General features: G+C 54.1%; 7 protein-coding genes across 7 annotated transcripts; all 7 read left to right on the forward strand.

The window, feature by feature from the left end:
* The first annotated feature begins 373 nt into the window (after positions 1 to 373).
* B0T26DRAFT_797683 (uncharacterized protein) lies at positions 374 to 1456 on the forward strand. The gene is made up of 3 exons (XM_060446930.1): positions 374 to 593; positions 635 to 905; positions 950 to 1456. The coding sequence occupies exons 1-3, from the start codon at positions 516 to 518 to the stop codon at positions 1042 to 1044; spliced, it is 444 nt and encodes a 147-aa protein (XP_060302559.1). The 5' UTR covers positions 374 to 515; the 3' UTR covers positions 1045 to 1456.
* Positions 1457 to 3169: 1713 nt separating this feature from the next.
* Positions 3170 to 4885, forward strand: B0T26DRAFT_670066 (ferric reductase like transmembrane component-domain-containing protein; the record flags this gene model as incomplete). Its single annotated transcript, XM_060439138.1, has 1 exon — positions 3170 to 4885. The coding sequence occupies one exon, from the start codon at positions 3170 to 3172 to the stop codon at positions 4883 to 4885; it is 1716 nt and encodes a 571-aa protein (XP_060302560.1).
* A 2039-nt stretch (positions 4886 to 6924) lies between these two features.
* Positions 6925 to 9076, forward strand: B0T26DRAFT_736563 (uncharacterized protein; the record flags this gene model as incomplete). Its single annotated transcript, XM_060443338.1, has 4 exons — positions 6925 to 6932; positions 7019 to 7163; positions 7246 to 8823; positions 8909 to 9076. 4 exons carry the CDS (start codon positions 6925 to 6927, stop codon positions 9074 to 9076), a joined length of 1899 nt encoding a protein of 632 aa, XP_060302561.1.
* A 1746-nt stretch (positions 9077 to 10822) lies between these two features.
* On the forward strand, positions 10823 to 13908 carry B0T26DRAFT_745703 (armadillo-type protein; the record flags this gene model as incomplete). Its single annotated transcript, XM_060444602.1, has 7 exons — positions 10823 to 10874; positions 10979 to 11037; positions 11133 to 11939; positions 11993 to 13165; positions 13260 to 13503; positions 13556 to 13664; positions 13719 to 13908. The coding sequence occupies 7 exons, from the start codon at positions 10823 to 10825 to the stop codon at positions 13906 to 13908; spliced, it is 2634 nt and encodes an 877-aa protein (XP_060302562.1).
* Positions 13909 to 16219: 2311 nt separating this feature from the next.
* Positions 16220 to 18917, forward strand: B0T26DRAFT_631339 (uncharacterized protein; the record flags this gene model as incomplete). Its single annotated transcript, XM_060436338.1, has 9 exons — positions 16220 to 16299; positions 16367 to 16895; positions 16964 to 17086; positions 17171 to 17578; positions 17663 to 17730; positions 17798 to 17951; positions 18009 to 18066; positions 18125 to 18303; positions 18372 to 18917. The coding sequence occupies 9 exons, from the start codon at positions 16220 to 16222 to the stop codon at positions 18915 to 18917; spliced, it is 2145 nt and encodes a 714-aa protein (XP_060302563.1).
* A 673-nt stretch (positions 18918 to 19590) lies between these two features.
* B0T26DRAFT_634400 (uncharacterized protein) lies at positions 19591 to 20200 on the forward strand (the record flags this gene model as incomplete). The annotated part of the gene is made up of 3 exons (XM_060436628.1): positions 19591 to 19644; positions 19758 to 19922; positions 20066 to 20200. The coding sequence occupies 3 exons, from the start codon at positions 19591 to 19593 to the stop codon at positions 20198 to 20200; spliced, it is 354 nt and encodes a 117-aa protein (XP_060302564.1).
* A 1175-nt stretch (positions 20201 to 21375) lies between these two features.
* On the forward strand, positions 21376 to 23822 carry B0T26DRAFT_670071 (uncharacterized protein; the record flags this gene model as incomplete). The annotated part of the gene is made up of 3 exons (XM_060439139.1): positions 21376 to 21387; positions 21431 to 22279; positions 22347 to 23822. The coding sequence occupies 3 exons, from the start codon at positions 21376 to 21378 to the stop codon at positions 23820 to 23822; spliced, it is 2337 nt and encodes a 778-aa protein (XP_060302565.1).
* Between the last annotated feature and the right edge of the window lie 330 nt (positions 23823 to 24152).

A 24152-nucleotide genomic window follows, 5' to 3' on the forward strand; every position in this document is an offset into this window, starting at 1 on the left:
ACGGACACCCGAGATCATCTAGTTGCAATCCTCAATGATCGGAATCAAGGGTGTCCAGTTCCACTCCGCTCCCGGGATCACTTATACCGGGGTATTATACATGCACACCTGCGAAATCCTGTTGCTGATGAAGCGGGACACTCCGTGCTCACAGCAGAAAACGAACGAGTTGTAGCACGAACGCTTACAAACTTGTCGTGATTTGGCATTTCGCCGGGCTGGAAGACAGGGCTCAGCTTGAACTGGAAGCTACCGTAGGTACCTTAGGTAGGTACCTTCCTACTAGTACCTTGTAGGGTATCGCCTTGTACGGCTGCTCTTACTGCGTCCCACTCACTTGGGTAGCTCTAGAATGGAGAGTCAACTTTTTTTAAGTCAACCCCACCAACAAGAATGTCCTCTATCCTTTTCCCCGTTTCTTCAACCAAATTTTCCAACCAAATTTTCTTTCGCTCGTCTCTCGCAAGCTTTGCCTTCGCCATTCCATTCTCGCGTTGCCATTTCGCACCCTCACAATGGGCGCCCTCCCCGAGCCTAATGTCATCGCCGGCGCACTTGACACTCTGCGTGTTCAATCTCATCGCATCGCCAACGTTGGCGCTATTCAGAACCAGCAGAACATCCTGCCGTCCAGGATCTGGGACAGCAGATGAACGCTTTGGGACACCAGGTGAACGCTTTGGGACAGCAGACGAATCTCCGCATCGACGCAATGCAGCAGCAAATGGACGCTTTGGGACAGCAAGTGAACCAGCGCTTCGACACTCTCGAAAACCGCCAAAACAATTTCGAGATTGCTGGTGTAAATGCACGCTTGGTTCACGCCGACGGCGTCGCTATTCTCCAGCGACCCGTCGACGTTCCCAATTCCCCCCCAACGCAACCCCAGCTCTATGAGATCGATGGTATGTCATTTGTTCTTCTGGACTACGGTGCTAACTCTTATCAGACGCTACTGCGGATGTCATTATGCCCGCCCTCGGCATCTATCTAGCCCCAAACACGCCCTTGGCCGTCAAGCGCGAGAGCATTGCGCGGAAGTGACTTCTGAAATAAGGGGGTACATGGGACTAGAGGAATAGAGGAGATGGGAAGGAAATGATTGAGAGGACTGCAAGGTCTAATATATTCAATAAATAACAAGGGCTTTTAGGACGAGTATTTTTTTTAGAGGGGACAGAGTCTTGGAGCACTGTTAAATCGTCTCCCTACACTGTAGGTACATCGGCGCCAAGGCTTACAGCTCACCGCCCACGAAAATACCACATTTTACAGATATACTCAGTACGCTTTAGGAAGTCTAGGCCGCAAAGCAGCCTATCGCAAAGCTGTAAATGTGTGTGCCATGTCGGACACCCACTGGTCCTTGACTTATTACTGTGGCCCATGGACGAAGGCATGGAGTTTGCGTCTCCCTTTTTCTCAATGCCCCTGCAGGGCTTGGCGCGGGCCGAGGAACAGGTCGGGTGTACGACTGGGCCTGCAGGGATCGCCGCCATGGCGCGGGAAACGCCCTCCCAAACCAGGGGCCAATCAGAAGCCCAAGGTCCCGCGGCGGCCTCGAGGTCTGAACCCACCGGCCAAAAGTCCCCAACACCCCGCACCCTATTATTTGCTGACGACCAAGCTCTTCCCCTGAATCCAGAGCAACGCCCGAGTCCCTCCTCATCCTGTCTGGCCAGGCCTGCATCTGCAGTGTTGGTAGGATCTCACGCAGTGGCGAGTCTGGCGACGAACACCTGGCCCATCTGATCTGGGCTGACTTGGCAGCTGGGTTTCCCCTGGGTCTCACCCTCCCCACGCGGCCCGGTTGGGTGAGCCTGAGCTGCAAGTGCTGCGAGGGCTGGAATCCGCATGCCATTTCGTGATGGCGTCGCTCTTGGGTCGTACGGTTTGCATTTCAAGGGGGGGATGGCTGGGTTCGGCGAGAGCCGTGGTGCCGGTCTTTTTGCTCAATTCAGTCTCATAAATGCAAGGTTACGACAGTTCCATCTCTTTTCTTCTGCCTCCATCTTGCGTCGTCTTCTCCTGGGCTCTGTCTTTCTGTTTCTTCCTCAAGCCATCTTGGTGTCGAGCTGTGTCTTGTTTAGTGACTCAGATTCCCCAGCCATTTCCCGCCGAGTATCGACGCAAACATTCTCCCTGCCCTTCGTTTGCTGGCGCTTCGACGTCATCTTAAATTCCACCCAGCCTGTGTTGGTTATCCGGACTCTGATTCAAAGTCGAATCACGTTCTTTTTTTTCTCGACGGGGAAGCTGCCGCGCATGCTCCCTCCCACATTCACATTCACTTTCGCTGCCAACTCCAGTCAACATTCCCTCACTTAGAATACATTGTCGGCCGTCCGCACCCGCCTTCTTCGCTCCCCACCAACACCGGCATTATTGTGTGCTCGTTTGAATGCCCGGCAGCATACGACGACTTATATTGCAATACTTTTCCACTGCGACGCGCTCGGTGCCTCTCCCTTCGTCATCCCCTTTCACGATATCGGTCGGCCCGGAGCCCCACTATCGATCGGCCCGGAGCCTGCTACCGAGCAGCGAAACATCACTCTCACGATATATCTTGGCGTCTTATCACCGCTCGACCTCGAGAACAACGCGAGCCGGAATCTCGTGGCCTTCCTGGACGCTTCCTTTGCCTTGCAGTCGTCGAGACGCTACTGGAGCGTTCGTTTGACGTTGGGTGGATTGTTCCAGTCAAAGACAGACAAGTCGGAAGCTACCCTATTGTCCGCCGCCTATTGTTCACCCTTGTCAGTCACATCGGCGCCTTTGTGTGTCTACACAATAGTCTGGCTTGGCAGTATTTTTCTTCAATAGCGCTGTCTTCTCGGCCTGTACTTCGCTTCGATTAGACTTAAAAACGAAAAGAATACCCCCGCCCGAGAAAAGTCTACAAGCCTTTTCGTCCCTCAAAAAACAAACAACTTCCCCGGCCTCGTTGATCCCCTCAAACGACCAGCGCTGGCTACGGCCCCTCCCATAATTCACGATGGAATTTCACCACCCCAGGCTCGCCACTCCGGCGATCGGAATCGCAACAGAATCAATATATGTCAGAGACACAGAACCGCCATCATTGTCGAGTCCGGATGTCTCTCTATCCAAGGCAACCATCTCTCCTTTCACCACGGGACTCAACGGAGTCAACCAGCCAAACAACATGCTCTTTGCCCAGGTTCTTTGGTGGACATTAGGCATCCTCGGTCTCATAGTGCTCCTTATCAGAATACTCGGCCTCGCCTGGGAAAAACTGCGACTCATCTCATCCATGAGCCAACCAGCAGACAAGCAAGGCTACTGGAAGTTGACGCCGTGGAGCTGGATGCCCAGCCTGAAGAGAAACCTCATCTATGCTCCGCTGTGGAAAAAGCGTCACAATCGTGAGATACGGCTTTCGAGTGCTTTAAACGTCGGGACCATACCATCCAGGCTTCATACTGTCATCCTCCTCGGCTATGTGGCAAGCAACTTGGGTTACATGGTGGCTGTCAACTGGAAAAACCCAAACATGTACGAGGTGTGCGCCGAGATCCGTGGCCGCTCTGGGACACTGTCGGTCGTGAGCATGATACCCCTCATGATCTTCGCTACCCGAAATAACCCTTTGATCAGCCTCCTCAGCGTTAGCTTCGACACATTCAATTTGTTGCACCGCTGGATGGGCCGGATTGTGGTTTTCGAGGTTGTGGTCCACTTCGTCTCTTGGGCAATCGTCCAAGTTGCTGATGGTGGGTGGGACAGCGTCGGCATGAAGATTCTGCACGACAGATTCATTGCCTCCGGTACCGTAGGCTCAGCTGCCATGGTCGTCATCCTGTTTTTGGCACTATCACCCGTCAGGCATGCGTTTTACGAGACGTTCCTGAACATCCACATACTTCTCGCATTTGTTGCATTCGTCACCACATGGATTCACTGCGTTTCTGCCGGGGTCGTAGGTGGTCTCCCTCAGACGCCTTGGATTATTGCCATTTTGCTTCTATGGGTAGCTGAGAGGCTCGCGCGGACGATCCGTCTCTTCCACTACAACAGGTCGAAGCGCGGCTACACCGAGGCCTTCGTCGAGCCCATGCCTGGCGAGGCCTGCCGTGTGACAATGCACTTGCCACGACATGTCAGGATCCAACCCGGCCAGCACGCCTATCTGCGCTTCGCAGGCCTCAATCCCTGGGAGAATCATCCATTTTCCATAGCCTGGTTCGAGGATAAGCACGGCGATTCTCTCCTTCCCGTCCACGAAAAGGATATGGAGAAGATTCAGGAACCCACGGGCACAACCGTGTCATTCCTCATCAGCGCTCGTACCGGCTTCACTCGGAAGTTGTACAATACGGCCGTGGCGTCAAATTCTAGCGCCGTCACCATGCGCGCTGCCTTCGAGGGCCCATATGCCGGCCACAACAGCCTCGACAGCTATGGGCACTGTGTTCTGTTCGCTGGTGCGACAGGCATCACCCACCAGATCAGCTACATTCGGCATCTAATAGAGGGCTATAATGCAGGCACCGTCGCCACACGCCGGGTCACCCTTCTGTGGATCATTCGCGACTACGAGATGCTGGAGTGGGCGCGCCCTTGGATGGACCAAATCCTCCGCCTCCCGAACCGCAAAGAGATACTTCGGATCAAGCTCTTTATCACCCGGCCCAAGAACGCGAACGAAGTCGTCTCCAACTCGAACACTGTCCGCATGTCTGCTGGCCGTCCGAACATTGCTCTCGAACTAGCGAAGGAAGTACGCGAGCAGACGGGCGCGATGAAGGTTACCGTGTGCGGCCCTGGAGCGCTTGCAGATGACGTCCGTGACGCTGTACGCAAAGCCCAGAAAGGGACGCAGAACGACATCCTGTTTGAGGAGGAATCGTTCACATGGTAAATCATCTGACCCCAAGTAGTTAGTAGGGGAAGAATTAGGGGGAAACCTACATAGCGGCCACCACTGGCAACCTGATATTGCATCTACATCCGTAAATACCATAGCATTAATTACAGAGAGCGGGTCCACGATACTTTTTTGCATTCCGAAAGTCTATTAGTGTTAATATTCTAGACCCTTCTCGTCTGTAGCAAAGAGGCGATTCTCTAGCCCATATGAAGTGAAAGCTAGCGATCCAGCAAGTGAAAGGTCCTAGGTTTTCAAAAGTATCCGTCCAAAGGTATCCGACTTCTTTTGCACACCCTCCTCTTTTCTCCCTGCCCGACTCGGCCCTGCCAAGATCAAGAGAGCAGCCAATTGCAGCCGCATATGGATCTCGTGGAAAGCAACCTCGGCCGGGTCAGTTATATTGGCCCTATTGGAACTCGATACGGGACTTAGATTAAACCGGTGCGTCAGAGAAGGAAACGTTGTCCGAATTCTTGTTTGTATTACCTATTTCCATGACGTTGTCGAGACAATAATTCCAATACCGACTTGACTTGTTGCCTCTGCTAGTGTGCCTTGTCTAGCCTCCCCCGCCCGTTGTTGCTCGTCGCCCCGATTCTATGTATGTCCCGCCGGATGCTGGGCGCGCGGACCGGCATTGGGGAAGAAGGGTTTGCTTTTCGCAGGGAAGCTAACCCGTGAAATTCCATTGGCGTCGCATATGGCGACACTGCCTCGGCTAGGCACTGATGCCCTGTCTCGACTTGACTGGCTGTCGACGGAGAGAGAGACATGGATGGATATGCGCATGCAAGTGCTCGCGCAGCAAGGCATCGCGCTTCCGTTCTCTATGTATGGTGCGTCGGTCCATTGAGGCAGACTGGGACTAACCTTATGTATCTTGCAGCAACCTATAGTAGATACCTTAGAGTTTAGGTAATGATGCTGCACGCAACGTCCCTGTTTGCGTTAGCCACGAGACACGGACGGATGATGCACCTCTAGGGCTGCTCCTTGTTTCCCTTGCTTTCTTTGCATTCTAAACTCCCTCGCCGGCTCGCGACTCGGAGTTTGTTACCTGTCGTTTGCGCCTTTTCGGGAGACTGAGAGACGTCCCAAGAGCAGGGTGGTTTGTGAGGAGAGGTGGACAGAAGAGAAAAAGACCAAGCAAGAGCCCTCTTCCGCTTGCCTGTTCCCCCTCCGCCCAACTTAACTCCGCCCCTACCGAAGCCAAGAGGGCTTGGTCACGCGTTTGTTGGCCGTTTGGTTCCGCATCATGCTTGTCCCGTCAGTTAGCACAGGTCAACACGTCGGGAACCTGGGGGAAGCGGGCCGGCCACTGAGCTGTCGGAGACGTGCTGCAGGTTCCAGAAAACAGACCAAGCACCCTTCGGCCAACATCCCCAGGGGAACAAATATCAAACCCCCGGGAAAGGGTTGCCCACCCACGGGAGGGGGGCGTCAAAAGGTGGGGGACAGGGTTTGAGGTGGTAACCCCGCCATTCTCTCGAATGCAGGTTCGGATTTGTTGTCACTCGACGGAGGGCGCATTTCACGGCAGCCTCAACTGGGGAATTGGTGGCGAAGAAGGGAAGGCTCGGTGGGGCAAAAGCGTGCAAAATGGAACCTCCTAGGCTTTTTTTTGTTCTGAGGCAAGCTTGGGGCTATTCTCGGCGGGCAAGTGACAAGGAGGGGATCTCGATTCTTCACTCACCTTACCTTAGTTACCTATGACTCAGGGTCCGTTCTTTTCTCAACACAAAACCTTCCCTCTAAAATCTTCCTACCCGCCAACCTAGAGAGATATATAGGACCTCTAATACCGAGCAAACCCTCTGAATATTTATTTTAATATAAAGCCAATTCTTTGACCCACCCCGAGCATTGAGCAGGTCCATCTGTGGACGTTGCTTTGAATCGTTCAAATCTACCCCTCATTTCCATCATTCATTCTTAGTTTTAAGCGGACCAGAACGCCAAAGCAACACCAATTCGTTCCAGAAAAACACCATCCAGTTTTTTTTTTGGCCCCGCACTCCGGCTCGCTCACCATGCCCATGTAAGTCGAGACAAACCACACCTTGCACCGCTGCCCCGAGTGCCATGAGGCACGAGACATTGGAGCTGACAGCCATTGTGTCCCAGGCTCAAGGACCCCTCCAAAAAGTACAAGAGGTTCCCTCCTCTGAACCTCCCAGACCGTCAATGGCCGTCCAAGACAATCGGCAAGGCCCCGCGATGGCTAGCCACGGACCTGCGAGATGGCAACCAGAGCTTGGTCGATCCCATGGTCAGCTTCTCCCGCACCACGGCGCGTCTTCTGCGGTTGACGTAACTTCCCAATTGGCTAATCAATTTTTCTGTGCTTCCAGAATGGCGAACAAAAGTTTGAATACTTCAAAATGCTGTGCGAGCTGGGCTACAAGGAAATCGAAGTCTCGTTTCCTTCCGCGTCGCAAACCGACTTTGACTTCACGAGACGCCTGATCGAGACATCTGGAGTTATTCCCGACGATGTGTGGCTGCAAGTTCTGTCGCCCTGCCGCGAGGACCTCATTAAACGCACGGTAGAGTCGGTCAAGGGCGCTAAAAAGGCTGTGATTCACATATATCTCGCCACTAGCGAGTGCTTTCGGAGAATCGTCTTCGGTTTCACCGAGGAGGAAAGTCTTGCACTCGCTGCCAAGTGCGCGGCCTTGGTCAGGTCCCTGACCAAAGACGACCCGTCCCAGGCGGGAACAGAATGGCAGTTCGAGTTCAGTCCCGAGACCTTCTCCGATACCAGCGCCGAGTACGTGATCAAGGTTTGCGAGGCAGTCAAGGCAGCATGGGGACCTTCGGAGGAGCACCCCATCATCTTCAATCTCCCCGCTACTGTGGAGATGTCAACCCCCAACGTCTACGCCGATCAGATCGAGTACTTCTGCCGCAATATCACTGAACGCGAGAAGATTTGCGTCTCTCTTCATCCTCACAACGACCGTGGCTGCGCGGTAGCCGCAGCCGAGCTGGCTCAGATGGCAGGAGCCGACAGAGTAGAGGGGTGTCTGTTCGGCAATGGAGAGCGGACCGGAAACGTTGACCTTGTCACGCTTGCTTTGAACCTCTACACTCAGGGAGTCTCTCCGAACATCGACTTCTCAGATCTTAACAAAGTAATTAAGGTGGTAGAGGCATGCAATAAGATTGAGGTGCATCCTCGAGCGCCATATGGCGGGTCCCTGGTTGTGTGTGCATTCAGTGGCTCTCACCAGGACGCCATCAAGAAGGGGTTCCAGCTACGCGAAAGGGAAGGGAAGGGCTACGACGAATACTGGCAAGTCCCCTATCTCCCGCTTGATCCTAAGGACATCGGTCGGGACTACCAGGCCGTTATCCGAGTTAATTCACAGAGCGGAAAGGGAGGTGCGGCCTGGATTATCCAGCAACACCTATACCTCGACTTGCCGCGTGGCCTGCAAGTCGCCTTCAGCAGAGTCGTGCAGAAGATGGCGGACGAAAAGGGGCGCGAACTGCTTCCTACGGAGATCACGGAGCTATTCCGGCAAACATACTCCCTTAACAGGAATCCTCGCTTTGGTATCGTGGACTACGCTATCGCCCCAGATCGGTCCAGCTCGCCTGCGCCCCCGGCGCCGGGCAAGACCCAGGATACCAAGAACCTCACGAGAGTTTTTGAAGGCGTTGTCTCGATCGATGGAATCGAGCACAAGCTCAGAGGACGCGGCAATGGGCCCATCTCCAGCCTAGCCAACGCTCTCCGGACGGTCGGTATTGATCTCGACGTCCAGGACTACAAGGAGCATGCTGTTGGGCGCGGCCGTGAGGTCAAGGCTGCTACATATATCGAATGCACAGCGGCAGGGACCGACGAGAAGGTTTGGGGCGTAGGACTTCATGAAGATGTCGTGCAGAGTTCCCTGAGTGCTTTGTTGAGTGCCGCCAGCAATGTAAGAGCATATCCCTCTCAGTTGCATTCTTTCTTGGTTGAACTAGAACATGGGCACATGCTGATACTTCTTCCCCCCAAAACAGTTTGTTCTGAGCCGCCAGGGCAGCCCGATCGTCCCTCGCCCGAGTTCTCCGCAAACACTAAGCGGGAACCACGACCTCAAACCGCTTGATGGAATTAACGGAACCAACGGAATCGTAAAGATTCCTCAAATCATCCAGACCCTGGAGGAGCATGCAGAAAAGTTGTGACACTCTCCTTGGGATGAAGATCAGCGGTTGGAACATGGGGAAAAAAGTCGTTCTTTCATTGGCACCCACGGAGAAAAAGCTAAACAGATCCTTTCGGGTGTTGTTGGCTTTCGATTCCGAGCATCGCCACTTGTGGAGTTTGCCGGGGCCGGTATGCATTTAAGGAGATATGTGCCACATTTGAAGGGAGGGGCATCAACAAATTTGAGAAAAGGGGGTGGGTTGATTCATTTTCATTCGTCCAGCGAAGATAACCGAAAAATCAGTTTGCAAGCCATGAACCCGGCCAAGTAGTTTGTAGGATTAATCGCGTTTTTCAAGTGCGCAACCCGGTCTTCCTCGTTCCTGATAACATTGAAGTCGAAATTTATGTAAATTGAAAGGCGTGCTAGATACTTGGTTAAACGGTGCCTTGGTGCGACTTCCCCGCCCCTATTTAACTTCATTCAAGATTTTTGGCTATCACATAAATCTGGAAATACCTGGATATCATATACTGCCTTACGTATCTGCCGCGGAGTGGTGTAACGAATGAAACTAGCCAGACTGCCTCCTGTTTCTTGTTCGCAGACAAAGAGCTTTGTGAAAGCTGGAAGTTTCATTGTGCGAAGAACGGAGTAAGCACTGGGCTCTCCCCGACAAAATGCGTCATGCAACCGCCCCCAGATTCCACGCGCCCGTAGAGTTTAGTTGATGGATTGCCCGGATGCATAATGTGTGCATGTATAGGTGAAAACTCATGGTTTGCACGACCATTCTTAATATCTAACTTTACACTATTCCAATACCAAATAACGGTTGCTGCGGCTCCAAAGATAAATTGATGCATTCCAGATCAGAAGTTTTGGCGTCTTTATTGGTAGGATGGAGCTCACACCTGCGCTCAGAAGCAACCCGGAACCCACCCCTCCCCCGAAATTCAGGGTTCGATTCAGATTGGCAGAGGCCCGCGAGCGAACGGACCAGAAGATCCAGCATGTGCGGTTTAGAAGGCTAGCACTGTATTTGCAGCGATTTGTTCCCCGCCAACACAGTGCAGCGCTAGAAGAAAAAAGAACGCCAGGTAGTCCACCGCTCCAGGCCGTCAATGCCTGCGAACGATATTGGAGGGTCTCGTACCTAAGGAAACTCCTCCTCATTCCGTGCGTCAAAGATCGCTTTCATTTTGCCTTCCGACTCTGCCAAACCCGTCAAGACATCACCTGCGGCGCTTACAGGTGCTTTCTTCAACTGCAAGGACAAAGTCTTATTCTCCACGTTCTTTTACGGCATCCTTTCCCCTGGCTCAGTCAAAAAACACCTGTAGGTCCTCTTTTTTTTTTTTAGGTGCGAGGCAGCGCGCGGCGGCAGCAGCATTGGCGGGCGGGAACGGTCCCCTCTACAATATCCACCAAACCGGGACCTGTGATTGTTGACAAAAAATTCAACACAACAGACCCGCACACATACCTCTGGGCTGAATCCAGGACAGTTTGGATTATTTTCCAGGAGTTGACTTGCACCTTCTTTACGCTCCTCTCTTGTCCCATCCAACGGCGTTTCCCCCAGCCTGTGCTTTGATCTACCGGAAGGTTAAGCCCTGTCTGATAAGCCTTGAATCATTGACCCCCGCTTGTTGCAAGCGAAACTTTAGTTGCACGAAGAGCCAACTTTCTCCCTGCCAAACTACCTCTTCCTGTCGCAACAACCCTGCCTGTTCGTCTTGGACATCTGCCACCACTTCCGCTCGGCGTTGGAATAGCAATCATGGAAGGCTCACCGGACATCAATACGGTCCTCACCAATTCGCTGAGTCCCGGTAAGTACACCGCAACTCCGAGGCCAGGCGCCTCGACCCTCTTGAATCGCGTCGAGCCGCCCTTTGCCCGCCGCAGACCGTGACGTCTTTGCTGACAGCCTCAGACGCGACTCTGCGAAATGCCGCCGAACAGCAACTCACCCAAGCCGCCGAAACAAACTTTGTAAGAGGCCTCGTCTTCTTTCTCGCTGCTGTGTTTCGTTGCTTGCATGTCGATTTTTTTTTTGCTAACGAGATTTCCCTATTTTTTCCCGGCAGTCACAATACCTCGTCACACTTGTCCAGGAGTTGGCGAATGAGAATGCCCAAGGCCACGTTCGAGCCGCTGCTGGTCTCGCCCTGAAGAACGCTTTTACTGGACGCGAATTCTCGAGGCAGGCAGTGCTGCAAGCGAAATGGCTCAACCAGACGGATCCCGAAACCAAGACGCGCATCAAGCAACTGGCTCTCGAGACGCTCTCTTCCAGCAATGCTCAGACAGGCCAGGCAACCGCCCAGGTGGTCGCCGCAATTGCGGGGATCGAGCTGCCGCGAAATCAATGGCCGGATCTGATGCACACGCTCGTTAGAAACGTCAGCGAAGGCACTCCGCATCAGAAGCAAGCGTCTTTGACCACAATCGGATTTATCTGCGAGAGCCAAGATCAGGAGCTCAGAAACAGCCTCGTCACCCATTCCAATGCGATCCTTACGGCCGTTGTCCAAGGCGCGAGAAAAGAGGAGACGAATGGCGACGTTCGTCTAGCTGCTATCACTGCGCTTGGCGACTCGCTCGAGTTCGTCGGTAACAACTTCAAGCATGAAGGCGAGCGAAACTACATCATGCAGGTTATCTGCGAAGCGACACAAGCAGATAACTCCCAAATACAGCAGGGGGCCTTCGGATGTCTGAACAGGATCATGGCCCTGTATTACGAGAACATGCGTTTCTACATGGAGAAGGCCCTGTTTGGGCTGACTATTTTGGGCATGAAGAGCACCGATGAAGATGTGGCCAAGCTTGCGGTCGAGTTCTGGAGCACCGTCTGCGAAGAGGAAATTGCTATCGAGGACGACAACGCACAGGTATGTCAAAAATTCGGGCACCAGGCGATTCTCCATATTAACACTGCGTTCAGGTCGAGAGCTCCGAGCAGATGCGTCCCTTCTACAACTTTAGCCGCGTCGCAACGAACGAGGTCGTCCCCGTCCTTCTAGGTCTTCTGACAAAGCAAGACGAGGATGCGTCCGACGACGAGTACAACATCTCGCGGGCCGCCTACCAATGTCTCCAGTTATATGCCCAGGCTGTCGGCGCCTCCATTATTCCTCCCGTTATCCAGTTTGTCGAGGCCAACCTGCGCTCCGAAGACTGGCACAACCGGGACGCTGCCGTATCCGCTTTCGGAGCTATTATGGACGGACCGGATGAGAAGGTCTTGGAGCCCATAGTCAAGTCCGGCATGCAGCCGCTGATTAGCATGATGGACGATCCTTCCGTTCACGTCAAGGACTCGACTGCTTATGCACTTGGCCGGATAACCGAGACGTGTTCCGAGGCTATTGACCCGGTACAGCATCTCGCGCCTCTTATCCGGTCGCTATTTGACGGCTTGATGAACAACCCCAAAATGGCGGCTTCGTGCTGCTGGGCGTTGATGAACCTCGCCGAGCGCTTTGCAGGTGATCCGGGCGCCGTGCAGAACCCCCTGACTCCGCATTTCAACCAGAGCGTCAGCAACCTTCTGACGGTGACTGGGAGAATGGACTGCGAGCCAGCTGTTCGCACAGCCTCCTATGAGGTTCTCAACGTTTTCGTGCAGAGCTCTGCCAACGAGAGCCTTCCCGCAGTGGCCAGCCTGTCGACGGTCGCCATTCAACGACTGGAGGAGACACTACCGATGCAATCGCAGTGTGTCAGTGTCGAAGATAAGATTATCCTCGAGGATATGCAGACAAGTCTCTGCACCGTCTTGCAGGCCATTATCCAGCGGCTGGACAAGGAGATTGCGCCCCAAGGCGATCGGATCATGCAGGTCCTCCTGCAGATGCTGACTACCGTGGGTGGCAAGTCCAGCGTGCCAGAGTCTGCCTTTGCGACTATCAGCAGTCTATCAAACGCAATGGAGGATGATTTTGTCAAGTATATGGATGCATTCTCCCCGTTCCTTTACAACGCACTTGGCAACCAGGAGGAACCGAGTCTCTGCTCGATGGCTATTGGCCTGGTCAGCGACATCACTCGTTCCATGGGAGAGCGCAGCCAACCGTACTGCGATAACTTCATGAACTACCTCCTCAATAACCTCAGGGTCAGTTGCACCGATTTCTGGCTTGCCGTCTCCGGCTTGCCTATCTATTCATTTCCTAACATTTTGACCACCCAATATCTGACTTTCTGCTTAGAGCACTACCCTTGCCAATCAGTTCAAGCCTGCCATTTTGCAATGCTTTGGCGATATTGCCGGTGCCATTGGTGGCCACTTTGAGACCTATCTCTCTGTTGTTGCCCAAGTGCTTCAGCAGGCGGCTACTGTCACTGCGACCGCCGAGGGTCCATATGAGATGTTTGACTACGTTGTTTCCCTACGGGAAGGCATTATGGATGCTTGGGGTGGCATTATTGGTGCCACGAAGACGAGTGGCAAGAGTATGTTGTTCCTCAACCTTCTTGTGGATTTATTGCTAACATGGTGTTGCAGCTCAAATCCTCCAGCAGTTCGTACCGTCAATCTTCCAACTGCTCAATAGCATCTCCAGCGACGTAAACCGTAGCGAGGCGCTGATGCGGGCATGCATGGGTGTTATCGGGTAAGGATCACCGAGCTTCATTTGGAGTTTCCACACTGACCCTTGTTTTTTTAGCGACCTGGCGGATGCGTATCCAGGTGGCGAGCTTGCCGAGGCTTTCCGTCAGGATTGGGTCACGATACTCATTAAGGAAGTGCGGACGAACCGTGACTTCCAGCCTCGCACGATCGAGACTGCCAGATGGGCACGCGAACAGGTTAAACGCCAGATTGGCGGTACCCAAACGGTCATGCTTCAAACTTGAGCCCGGAAAGGCTACAGGCCACCGCTACGGTGCTTATCCTCCTCCTACCCCTCCTTCCGAAGGCCATCGACAATGCCCCAAACACTTTCATGCCATCGATTTGGACGAGAAATTGTCTCGTCCGTCCCCACCTCCCTCAGCAGCAATCCCTCGACACGGCACGACACGACACCACAACCCATTCCGGAGATGCACAGATAATGTGTATATAGACTTCCGATTGGCATCACTAAATCCAACTTCACACTCCCAAGACACTACACTATTCTATTACCACCGCGCAGCTGCAGGCACTGTTTGTTTTTTCTGGCACGGAACTTATTTGGGACTCACGATAGAGCGATATCATGTACTGCCCCATGCTTCTAGATAGAAAGCATGGGCCAGACGCAACGTCATGTATAACTCCCGAAAGGAACACTAGGACGCGATACGATTGGCCGAGCTAGTGCATAATCTTGTTCAAGTGAACGAATTATGGGCGTTCGGGTAGGGGGTTCAGGATCTGGGGCCGCCACGGTGTGCATGGAGTTCTCAAACGGAGGGAGAGGATACCAGCACAAGGCTCTTTGTGAGTGAAGGGTTAGCCATGTTGCACTTTATTTGGGATGCACGGAAACACGGCGATATTATGCCTCTAATCACAACAAGTGGATTCCATCATTGAGCGAGAGACAATGTGGCGCAGAGAGAAAGAATGTGTGGCAAGTTATTTGGGATTTGGCAAGGCCTGGTCGAGTGATCGTGAGCCATGTATGCCAAAGTTACATAGGTCTGAAATACACCAACATTTCCCCCCGAACGCTTTGTACGTAGCACAGTGAGGTACTGGGTGGCTGTGAGTTGGGTTAAGAGGGGATGGTTGCCAAACACACTTCGCAATGTCTGTCACCTAGGTATGCTATCAACCTCGACGCATTGGAGGCGGGTACTTATACATAATCCCATTTGGTAGGAATTGGGCTAACTTGCACAAATCAGGCTGTGGTGACACAACGTGCCACTCAACTTGCAGAGCAGGGGCCTTGTTCCGCGCGTTGCCCTTATTAATCGTTGATCTCAGGTGCAATTGTGAAGCGTCCAGGGAAGTGGGAAGTGCACCAACTGCAGATTCTCTGTTTCCATGTTTTCTTTTTCTCTCTCATTCCACCCTTCCCTCTTTCTCTTTCTCTTTTCTCAAATCAACTCCGAGCCGGTCTTGACTCCACCCACGGCTTACTACGGCGCTCGCGCGGACTTGGTCAGCGGATGATAAAACAATTTGTATTTTTTTTAGCTGGCCAGAACAAGGGCAAAGGAACGCGGCAGCAAAGTGGGTCACCCCAGCGGACCAGTTCCCACCGACTTTTTGGAGAGGCAGGCGCCTTTTAGGTGCCGGCAAGCTCGCTCGCAGTCGTGGCAATTGGCGGGCTGAGATTGGGTCCCCAATTGCCCTGCCGGCAAGGCAACACACCCCCAAACCCCACACCGACCTACGAGAGGACGCTTTCCATTGCCGCTGCGGCAACGAGGGTGAGAAGGGTGCCCTGCTGGCGGCACAACTGCCCTCTTTGGCTCGGCGGAGGGACTGCTGAGGGTCCCGGTACCGACAGACGTCAATCTGCGTGGGTAAGGTACCTCAGATTTTGGATCGTGGAGGGAAAGCTGGGTGCCCGCCGCGGCCGGAACCCAACTCAGAGAAAGAGCGGGAGAGTGTAAGAAGGGCCATCTGTGAGCGGCATCCGACGCGCCGCCGCTGGTGGGAAGAAAGACGGACGACGGCCCATTTCTCTCATCCTTCCGGCCTCTTCGCGGCGGCACCATGGATGTCGATGCTGTCGAGATGAAATCGCCGCAACAACAACTGCCCGCCATGTCACAACAGCCTCCCCAAGACTTGATGGCTATGACCATGACCATGGCCATGGCCCACCACGAACAGCAGCAGCAGCGGCAGCAGCAGCAGCAGCGACAACAACAACAAGAGTATCAAGAGCAGCGACAACAACAACAAGAGTATCAAGAGCAGCGACAACAATCTGAATCATCAACTGGAGGTGGGCCCGGAGGAGGCGCTACGATTAAAAGGAGATCCCCCATCGCCTGCCGAAGGTGCGTCGCCAGCAAGTTCATTCGTTCGTTGCCGGACGGCCTGATTGGACCCTGTCCGCCCCTTTCTCTTAGCCCTTGCGTTCGCCCTTACTGCGTGGAGTCTTGACGGTGGCCAAGACCAGCCTTCACATCACATTTTGGCCTACAAGTACATACAGAATACACAGTGTATTCACTCACTCGCTAACGCGCAAATCCCAAAACGCACAGATGCCGCCGCATGAGAAGCAAATGTTTGCACGATAAGGCCAAGCCACCTTGCAATGCCTGTCGCGATTCTGGCCTTGGAGCCGCCGACTGGTAAGTTGCCGTCTCATAAAAGTCAGGCTACTTATTTTGGGAGCCTGTGTTGACTTCTCTCGTCAAGTATCTTCCCCGTCCGCGGCCAGCCTGACCAGGACCGTGACTACCGCCACCCTCGCATGAGGGCTGAGAAGAACAACAAGCGCGACTCGGTCAAGGTACGCCGCGAAATTCTCGATGCTCCAGTCGTCTCGCCCGCGCCATCCTCGGCGCCGTCCCGACCCCCAAAAGGCGTGGACGAGTGGGACCTCCTCCCGCCCCTGCCCGAGATCATCGAGGCCGTCAACATGTTCACGGCCCACTACTTCCAGCTAGGATTCATCCCCAAGCAAAAGTTCCCCGAACGCCTGCGCACAAACCACCGCTCAGTCAGCGTCTTCTTCCTGTTGGGCATCCTCAGTATTTCGGCACGTCTAACGCCGGCCCTGATCGAACGCTACGGGAGTGCCGTGAATGCCTCCGAGACCTTTATGGAGCGCGCTTCTAGCGTGGCCCTGAATGAGCTTTACAAGGAGCCCAGTCTTGAAAAATGCCAAGCCTTTTATCTGCTGAGCATCGCGCAGCAGGGCAGCGGCGTAAAGGACAGGAGTTCTGTAAGTTCCTCGTCATTTGAACCGACGGTGCGACTTTGTTTATAGATTCTGACTGTCCGCCTGTTTAGATCAACATGGGGATAGCCGTGCGCATGGCAACTCTGATGCAGCTCCACCGGGAGGAAACATATGTGCTTGTGAATCCCACCAAGGAGCTGGTTATGAGAGCCGAATCAGCCCGGCGCACCTTGGTAAGTCACCGTTTTCATCTACCCACGTCATTGCGGATGTAGAAGAAACGATGGAATTCGCAGGGACTAACCACCGTACCGTAGTGGATGTTGCACAGTCAAGATAACTTGCATTCGGGGCCACGGTCTCCGGTCTCACTCGCAGCTAGCGACATAACAACGCTTCTCCCGAGCAACGAGAAGGATTTTGCTAACGCACGAGAGCCCAAATCAAGAGCAGCACTTGAGGGCACACCACCCGCTATAGAGAACCCGAGGCTCGTCGCTGACGAAGGGAGATCTCTATTTGCGACACTTATCCAGGCACATCACTTTTGGGGTGCCATATCCCGTCGAGCTATTACCCACGACAAGAGCCTGCGGCCGTGGGAGCCGGCAAGCGACTATGCCAAGATGGAAAGGCGGCTTGCAGACTGGGAGAGAGGCCTGCCCAATGACCACCGATGGAGCATTTTCCTGTTGAAGGGCTACAAACAAGAAGGCCAGGATCTGGTACGTTTTCGGAGACGTTTTCGGAGCCTGATCCGGCCGTTTTAAATCTCCAGTTTGCACGTGGTGGCTAATACCGTTCAATAGGCGTATCTTGGCGTGACTATGATTACGAGGCTTTGCAACATTGTTATTCGAAAATCATATTTACATGAGTATGCCGCCTACGTTTTCCATCTCTTTAACTTCAGAGGAGCCTAGGCTGACTGTCGCAATCCCTAGAATGATATCATATGACAAGTTTGATCCAAAGTTGACAGCCTTCTGGGCGAGAATGTCGTTGGAACTCTTTAGAAACGTGAAGGACCTGTACGAACAAATCGAGACACAATATGGTGATAGATCACCTGAAGAAGGAACGGGGGCTCAGATGGCAGTAAGTCACAGTCGTCGCTGAATCTGCCAGCATGAGTTGATTAGTGTGTGTGTCCAGGCCTTTTGTGTGTATAGTTGCGGTTTTCTTGCCGGGTATCTGTGCAAGTATCCAAACGGTAAGAAACCATTTGGTTGCACAAACACCGGAGCGAGTTATGTACTGACGGTTTCCAGTCTGCCCCGAACCCAACCTAGTTCGTGAGGGCCCGATGATGGTTCAGCGGGTTCTCAACATCTTAGCTGAAAGCAAAAATGTCTGGCCACTGGCCTCGCGCTGGTACGACCACCTGGAGAGGTTTTGTAGGGCCCAGAAAGGCATCGTAGTTGGGGCAGAGGGCAGCATGGCTGACAGCGTAAGTTACTGTGACAGCGCACAAAGCAGCTAAACGTTGCAACCGCGTGCTAACCGTGTCTCTTCTAGGCACAACCCATCCCCAATGCTCTCCACCCGGCTCCCACTCCTTCGGTCATCAAGCCGATCCAGCCGCGCATCGTTCCGCCTTCTCCCGACACAAAGAACGGCATCCTTTCGCAGCATTCCAACACCCCAATCCTACCTCTCCCGCAGCCAAACCCGACGCCGACACCAACGCCGACGCTCTACAACATCGACCCCAACCTGCGGCGGTCAGCTCCCCAGGTACAGCAGCACGCGCAGGGTGGTATCATCTCACCACCACAGCAAGGCGTCGTGGGCCCATCACATGTGCAAACACAGCACCAGCAGCAGCAGATCATAAGTGGGAGGCCTGACGGCCTCGGTCTTCTGATCGAGGCTTTTGACACGCACCAGACGGGCCTGCCAGACCCGCGTTACGATCCTCAGACGGCGGCGCAGGATTACTACCCACAGACGGGGCTGGCGGTCAACGACGGCTACGAGAACGAGCTTGGCTACTATATGTCGGACGGCGTGCCGGCAACGATGCAGAACTGGGTAAGTGGCTCAGGCATGTACGGATATTAGAGGGGTTTCTACCGCTTGACACTGCAATTACTCTTTACGGCGTCTTCGTGTTTGGTTTCTGTGGCTTGCATGACGAGCGAGGAGTTCAGACGCTTCCGGGCCTGGGATCGTTAAAGGCGGTGATGATACAATTAGCGTGTCTTTGGTGTTATTCTTATGACTCTCATTCCTCAGTTATTTTGGATGTCTTGAGAGGAGAGAGTTCAAATTCGGTACGAGTTTACTAGGTACAAGTGGTTATCTTATATCCATCTCGGGGGTGGTGTTCTGGAAGACGTGTATTTTTTTTCTGTTTTGTTCTCTTCATAACGATATGGGAAAAAAGATTCTGCAGGAAAATATGAAGATGTGCTATCTAGACTATTATGCATTGCCGCCATATATCAGGCCCAAACAATATCAAGGCAAATAGTGAGTGAGGCAGACGATGAACGGGCCCCTGACTTGTATTTATTTGCTCGGGCGGCGTCGGGTCGGGAGAGGCCGATATCGTTATATCCGAGGCGCGCTCGTAGCTCCGAGCTTTCGCCGCGTACCTATTCCGTCATAGGCGGAATTGGCGCGCTGCGGCAGCATCGCAAATTCTCGAAATACCTTGGTAGCCAAACCATCGGCAACCACTTTCTCAGACTCAAACATTGGGGTTACTCTTCTTTTCACTCTGTCGCCAGCCATGTCTGTCTCGCCCGCTCTGAGAGGCGACTCGGCACATAAAGCGCTGTCATTAGTATGCTGTAATTCCCATCTTTTTTCTCTCCTTTGCTCGGCGTGTAATCATTTAATCAAGACAGACTCGTTCGCGGGACGCTGCTAACATAAACCCCCCTTTGTCAACTCCAGTACCGCCAGCTCCTGCGCCAGGGCAACCAGTTCGCCGCCTACAACTTCAGAGAATACGCCAAGCGCCGCACACGCGACGCCTTCCGCGAGAACAAGAACGTCGACGACCCGCGGCGCGTCCAGGAGCTGCTGCAAAAGGGTCTCAAGGAGTTGCAGATGCTAAAGGTTCGGGAGCCCCGGAGAAGACAATCGCATGCCCAATATGTTGCGCGCCAGGAGAGGCCTGGGCGCAGGCAATGTTTTTGGGTTATTTTCTTTTTTGTCGTTCGGGAAGGCTGACAAGAGACTCGCTCGCTCGCTCCGAACAGCGCCAAACCATCATCAGCCAGTTCTACACGCAGGACCGCCTCGTCGTCGAGGGCGGGTTATCGGGCAAGGATGAAGAAGGGAAAGGAGGCATCATGAGGCAGAAAGACACCGGGTACGTCGCACTTGTTTACTGACTCCCTCCCCTCTTGATACTTGGCGATGGGAAGCTCTTGCGCTAACATTGGGTTTTGTTCTCCAGTTGGGACTGAGGGGACTTTTGCGAAGGGGGGGGGGTTTTCGGCGCGCCTTGTTCTGTACCATCATCCATGCCTCCAAAGTCCGAAAGATGACGGGCGGCGAGTGCAAACCTGTACGTTCCAAGGACTATTTACCAACGGGTTTCTCATGGGTGCATAGGCTTTTATACCACCCAAAGAAGGAACTACTACTACCTGGGCATGTTGTGTCTACCGCCTTCCAGACAGGCGAAGGATGACAATGCTGAATACTTTTAGAATTGTGGTGGGACCGTTGCGTCTGTATTGGCGGGCGCGAGAGGGCTGCGAACTTGCGACAGCTAGGTAAATGTGCACTCCCAGTCGCACGCGCGGGTACATATTGTAACATAATAACATTGAAACTCTAAGTGCCGGTCTTCCTGACTTTCCCAGGCGTATCTTTGCTCACCCTATTATGTGAGACGACGCCGTCCGCCGTTCTCGACAAGGCATCGGTGATAGTAGGGCAATATGAATACTTGCATACTATGGATAGTTGCATTGCTGGGTGTTGGACGCTAAAAAGGCGGCACTTTCATCTCGGCAGGCAACAAATCTTGATAAGTAAATATCGTTATACAGACTACACTAACTTAAAACTTCCAGGAGGCCCAGCCTCGTGGAGCTCAGCACACCTAGTCCGCGACGAGGCGGGAGAGCGAGTGCGCGCCACGCAGACTTTGGGAATCATCAAACCCGACTGGTATCACAGCACCTGCCAAACCGATTGAAGACGAGGAGGCCGGGGTTTTGTTTCAGGTTCATCCCATTTTTTATCTTTAAGGAATTATCGGCAGGAACACGAGCAATTGAGTCGTTATTGTTCCTTCAGACTACCGATTCGTTTTCGCTCCCCTCCGTCGCAAAGCTCCAATCGACAAGACGAACGCCTAGCCACTCGCACTAGTCTCGTCGCAAGAGCCCACCCATTGTTGCGGCCCGTTTTTCCGAATCATCTTTCGGTTTTTGGATAGGACGAAGCAATCGTGCTCGCAACCTGCTGGGAGGAGTCTCTTGGATAGGTGCACACCTAGGAGAGGGTAGGACCTCGTGACAGCTGGCCTGGGCTGTCGTCTCGACTCAGACTCGCTATGGCGCCACCTGTAAGTCGGCAAGGACTCTGACTGATGGGCGACGACGTTTCAGGGATCTGACAGAACGCGCCACTTACAGCAGTACCGAACGGCGACGCAAACCCGTCGCGGCGCCCGCAGTGGCTACCCGGCGGAACATGACGACTTTGAAGGTCTTCCCGTGCGACAATGGCGCCAGGAATGGGTAAACGTCGCGCCGCCGGCGCCGCAAGAGACATCGCAGCAGAACGACCGCTGGGCCATTGAGCTTCCTTACGGCATGCCCAAGGAGTACCCTCTTCTCCCGCCTCATAGCCAGGAACTCCTCCGCGCCGCACGGTCCGGCCGTCTCTACAAGCGCCCTGCGCCCCTCGATGACGAAGATGGCGATGTTGACGCCGAAATCAGCAAGGGAGACAAGAAAGAGTCGGACGCGGCCGTTGATGGGTTTATGGTCAAGATGTGGAAGCAGATGCCGCGCAACGTCGAGAGCCCCACCGTATCACATCTAGCGAAGCGACACAAGAACACGGTGACGCTGGCCTCAACGGCCATCGCGGCGCAGATCTCTGGGCCGACAGTCACGAGGGCAACAGTGCGCCGCATCGACGCCGCCGGCAATCCCTACGAGCAGACCGTCACCCTTGCCGCAGGCCAGCAGGTTGATGGCGAGATCATCCACACGACCGTCGTCCCTGCTCCAGTCGCCGCGAAGCCAGAGCTGACGGCCCAACAACCTGCGCCGCAAAGAAGACGGCCACCCCCGCCAAAGCGGAAGGCCAAGGGCCCTGGCCGCGGGCGCAAGAAGGGTGCGCCAAAGCTGCCGTTGCCGGTTCCGGTGCCTTCCCAGGTCATACCACAAGTCGGCGCTGTTACCACTAACGAGACAACCGGAATCAAGACCGAGCCTGTTGGCGCTGAGGTAAGTTTTGCAGTTGCTCTAACAATAGGTATAATGGGCCAGTAGCTGACCATCACTTGCGAAGCAGGCGGTCAAGATAGAAGACAACGAAGATAGCGCGAACCAGGACAGCGAGATGGCGGATAACTCAGCCATGCCCTCGGACGACGAAGAAGGGGATGACGGAGAAGACGAAGGCGACGACAACGGCGACGAAGATGATGGAACGCCTGAGATTGAGAACAGTGTGAACCCGGATCCCGACCAGGACCAGGACGTCGAGATGGAGGACTCGGAGGCGTCCGAGGTCATCCGGCCCAGCTCTATCGAGGAGCCCGACGAACGGTCTTCGGTACCCGCAGCCTCGGCCTCGACCGAGGACGAGGAAGTTACAATTCCAAAGGTCCGCTTCGCACCGCCATCAGGCCTTGTTAACCTGGCGGCACCGCTCGTCCCGATACACCTATCATCGCCCAGGCTCGAGGGCAGCCCGCTCAAGAACGTCATTATCCAGTCGCCGACTGAACCGTCGCCCGTCATCTCGCCCCATGCGCCGGGCTTCTTCGAAATGAATACTAGCATGCCCATGGAAATCAGCAACCCGCCAGCTCCCGTGGATGTGACTGATGTCTCTGAAGCAGCGGTGGATAGCTCACTCGATGACATCATTCAAATGGACGAAGTTTCTGGCCAAGAACCTGTCACGCAGGTGAATTGTACACAGCCAGAAGACGTGGCCATGGATCTGACAGATAATGTGCCAAGTGATTCTGGTGCTGTGGCGGCCGGTGATTTCTCGGACCCTATGCTCTTCAAGGCGGAAGACCTACTGCGAGAACCTGTCACCACCATTGCTCCCGAGTCAGTCGCCGAGCCAGTCGCCGAGTCAGTCGCCGAGCCAGTCGCCGAGTCAGTCGCCGAGCCAGTCGCCGAGCCAGTCGCCGAGCCAGTCGCCGAGCCAGCTACAAGCACAGTGGCTGGCGCACCGCATGAAGTTCCGAGTTTCGAAGCTGCTGTTCCTCCCGCTCCAGTTCTCGATACTCCCGAGATTGCGGATGCGCCGCCGCCTGCCCCTGTCCCATCCCCTGTCTCAGCCCCTGTCCCAGCCCTTGAGATTCCCGAGGCGACGATAGACATTGAAGGGCTATTAGAGCCATTATCTACGCCGATAGATGCGCCAGCGCTGCCAGATCCGACGCCTGTCCCTCTAGTAGTGGAAGAGCTCGCCATCGTCGAAGAGGTCCTGCAGCCTCCTGCCTCCCCCGCTCTGCTCCCCGCCGCTGTAGCAGAGGAAGAGGACGACGGGCTGAATCTGCTCGGCAGCCTCGAGCGCGAGCTGGATCGCCAGGAAGGCATGAGCAATGCCAGCAGCCGGGAAGAGGCCGCAAACCGGCAGCAGGCGGCGGTTACTGATGCTGCTGCCGACACTGCTGCTGGTGCCGCTGGCGGTGGCGCTGGCGTTAATGCAGGTGCTGCTGCTGTGGTTAATGAAGGTGCTGTTGTCGGTGCTGATGCTGCCACTGGTTCTGGCGAGCCGGCCACGGCGGGTCCTCCTCCAGAATGAAGAGATGCACATGCAGTTCTGACGGGCTTTGGGGTGGCAACTTTTCAATTTCTTTCTTCTTGGTTATTTTATGATTTTCCTTTTATTTTAGAGAAAGCGGTTTTACGAAGAGTAGGGACAATGGCTGATTGGAAACGAGAATAGAAATGCCTGTCTGGAAAATGTTCTCGGTGTTTGTATGCGAGGGGGCTCTGGGTTCTGTTCCTGTCTTGCTTTATTTTACTGTATAACTAATAAAAACGCTGTACACGAAAAAAGGGGAGTCTGCCTGGCATCATGGTATCTTCGATATTGTATGTCCTTGGCTGTGGCTTGCTTGGCTAGGCAGGC

This window comes from Lasiosphaeria miniovina, assembly GCF_030549165.1.
Source record: "Lasiosphaeria miniovina strain SMH2392-1A chromosome Unknown B0T26scaffold_1, whole genome shotgun sequence".
Lineage (NCBI taxonomy): Eukaryota > Fungi > Ascomycota > Sordariomycetes > Sordariales > Lasiosphaeriaceae > Lasiosphaeria > Lasiosphaeria miniovina.

What these genes read in the sequence shown, in the direction of transcription:
- B0T26DRAFT_797683 (XM_060446930.1), top strand. Translation starts at nt 516, where the DNA reads ATGGGCGCCCTCCCCGAGCCTAATGTCATCGCCGGCGCACTTGACACT. An exon ending in AATCTCATCGCATCGCCAAC is followed by an intron (nt 594 to 634) that starts GTTGGCGCTATT and finishes CCTGCCGTCCAG; the next exon opens with GATCTGGGACAGCAGATGAA. An exon ending in CCAGCTCTATGAGATCGATG is followed by an intron (nt 906 to 949) that starts GTATGTCATTTG and finishes AACTCTTATCAG; the next exon opens with ACGCTACTGCGGATGTCATT.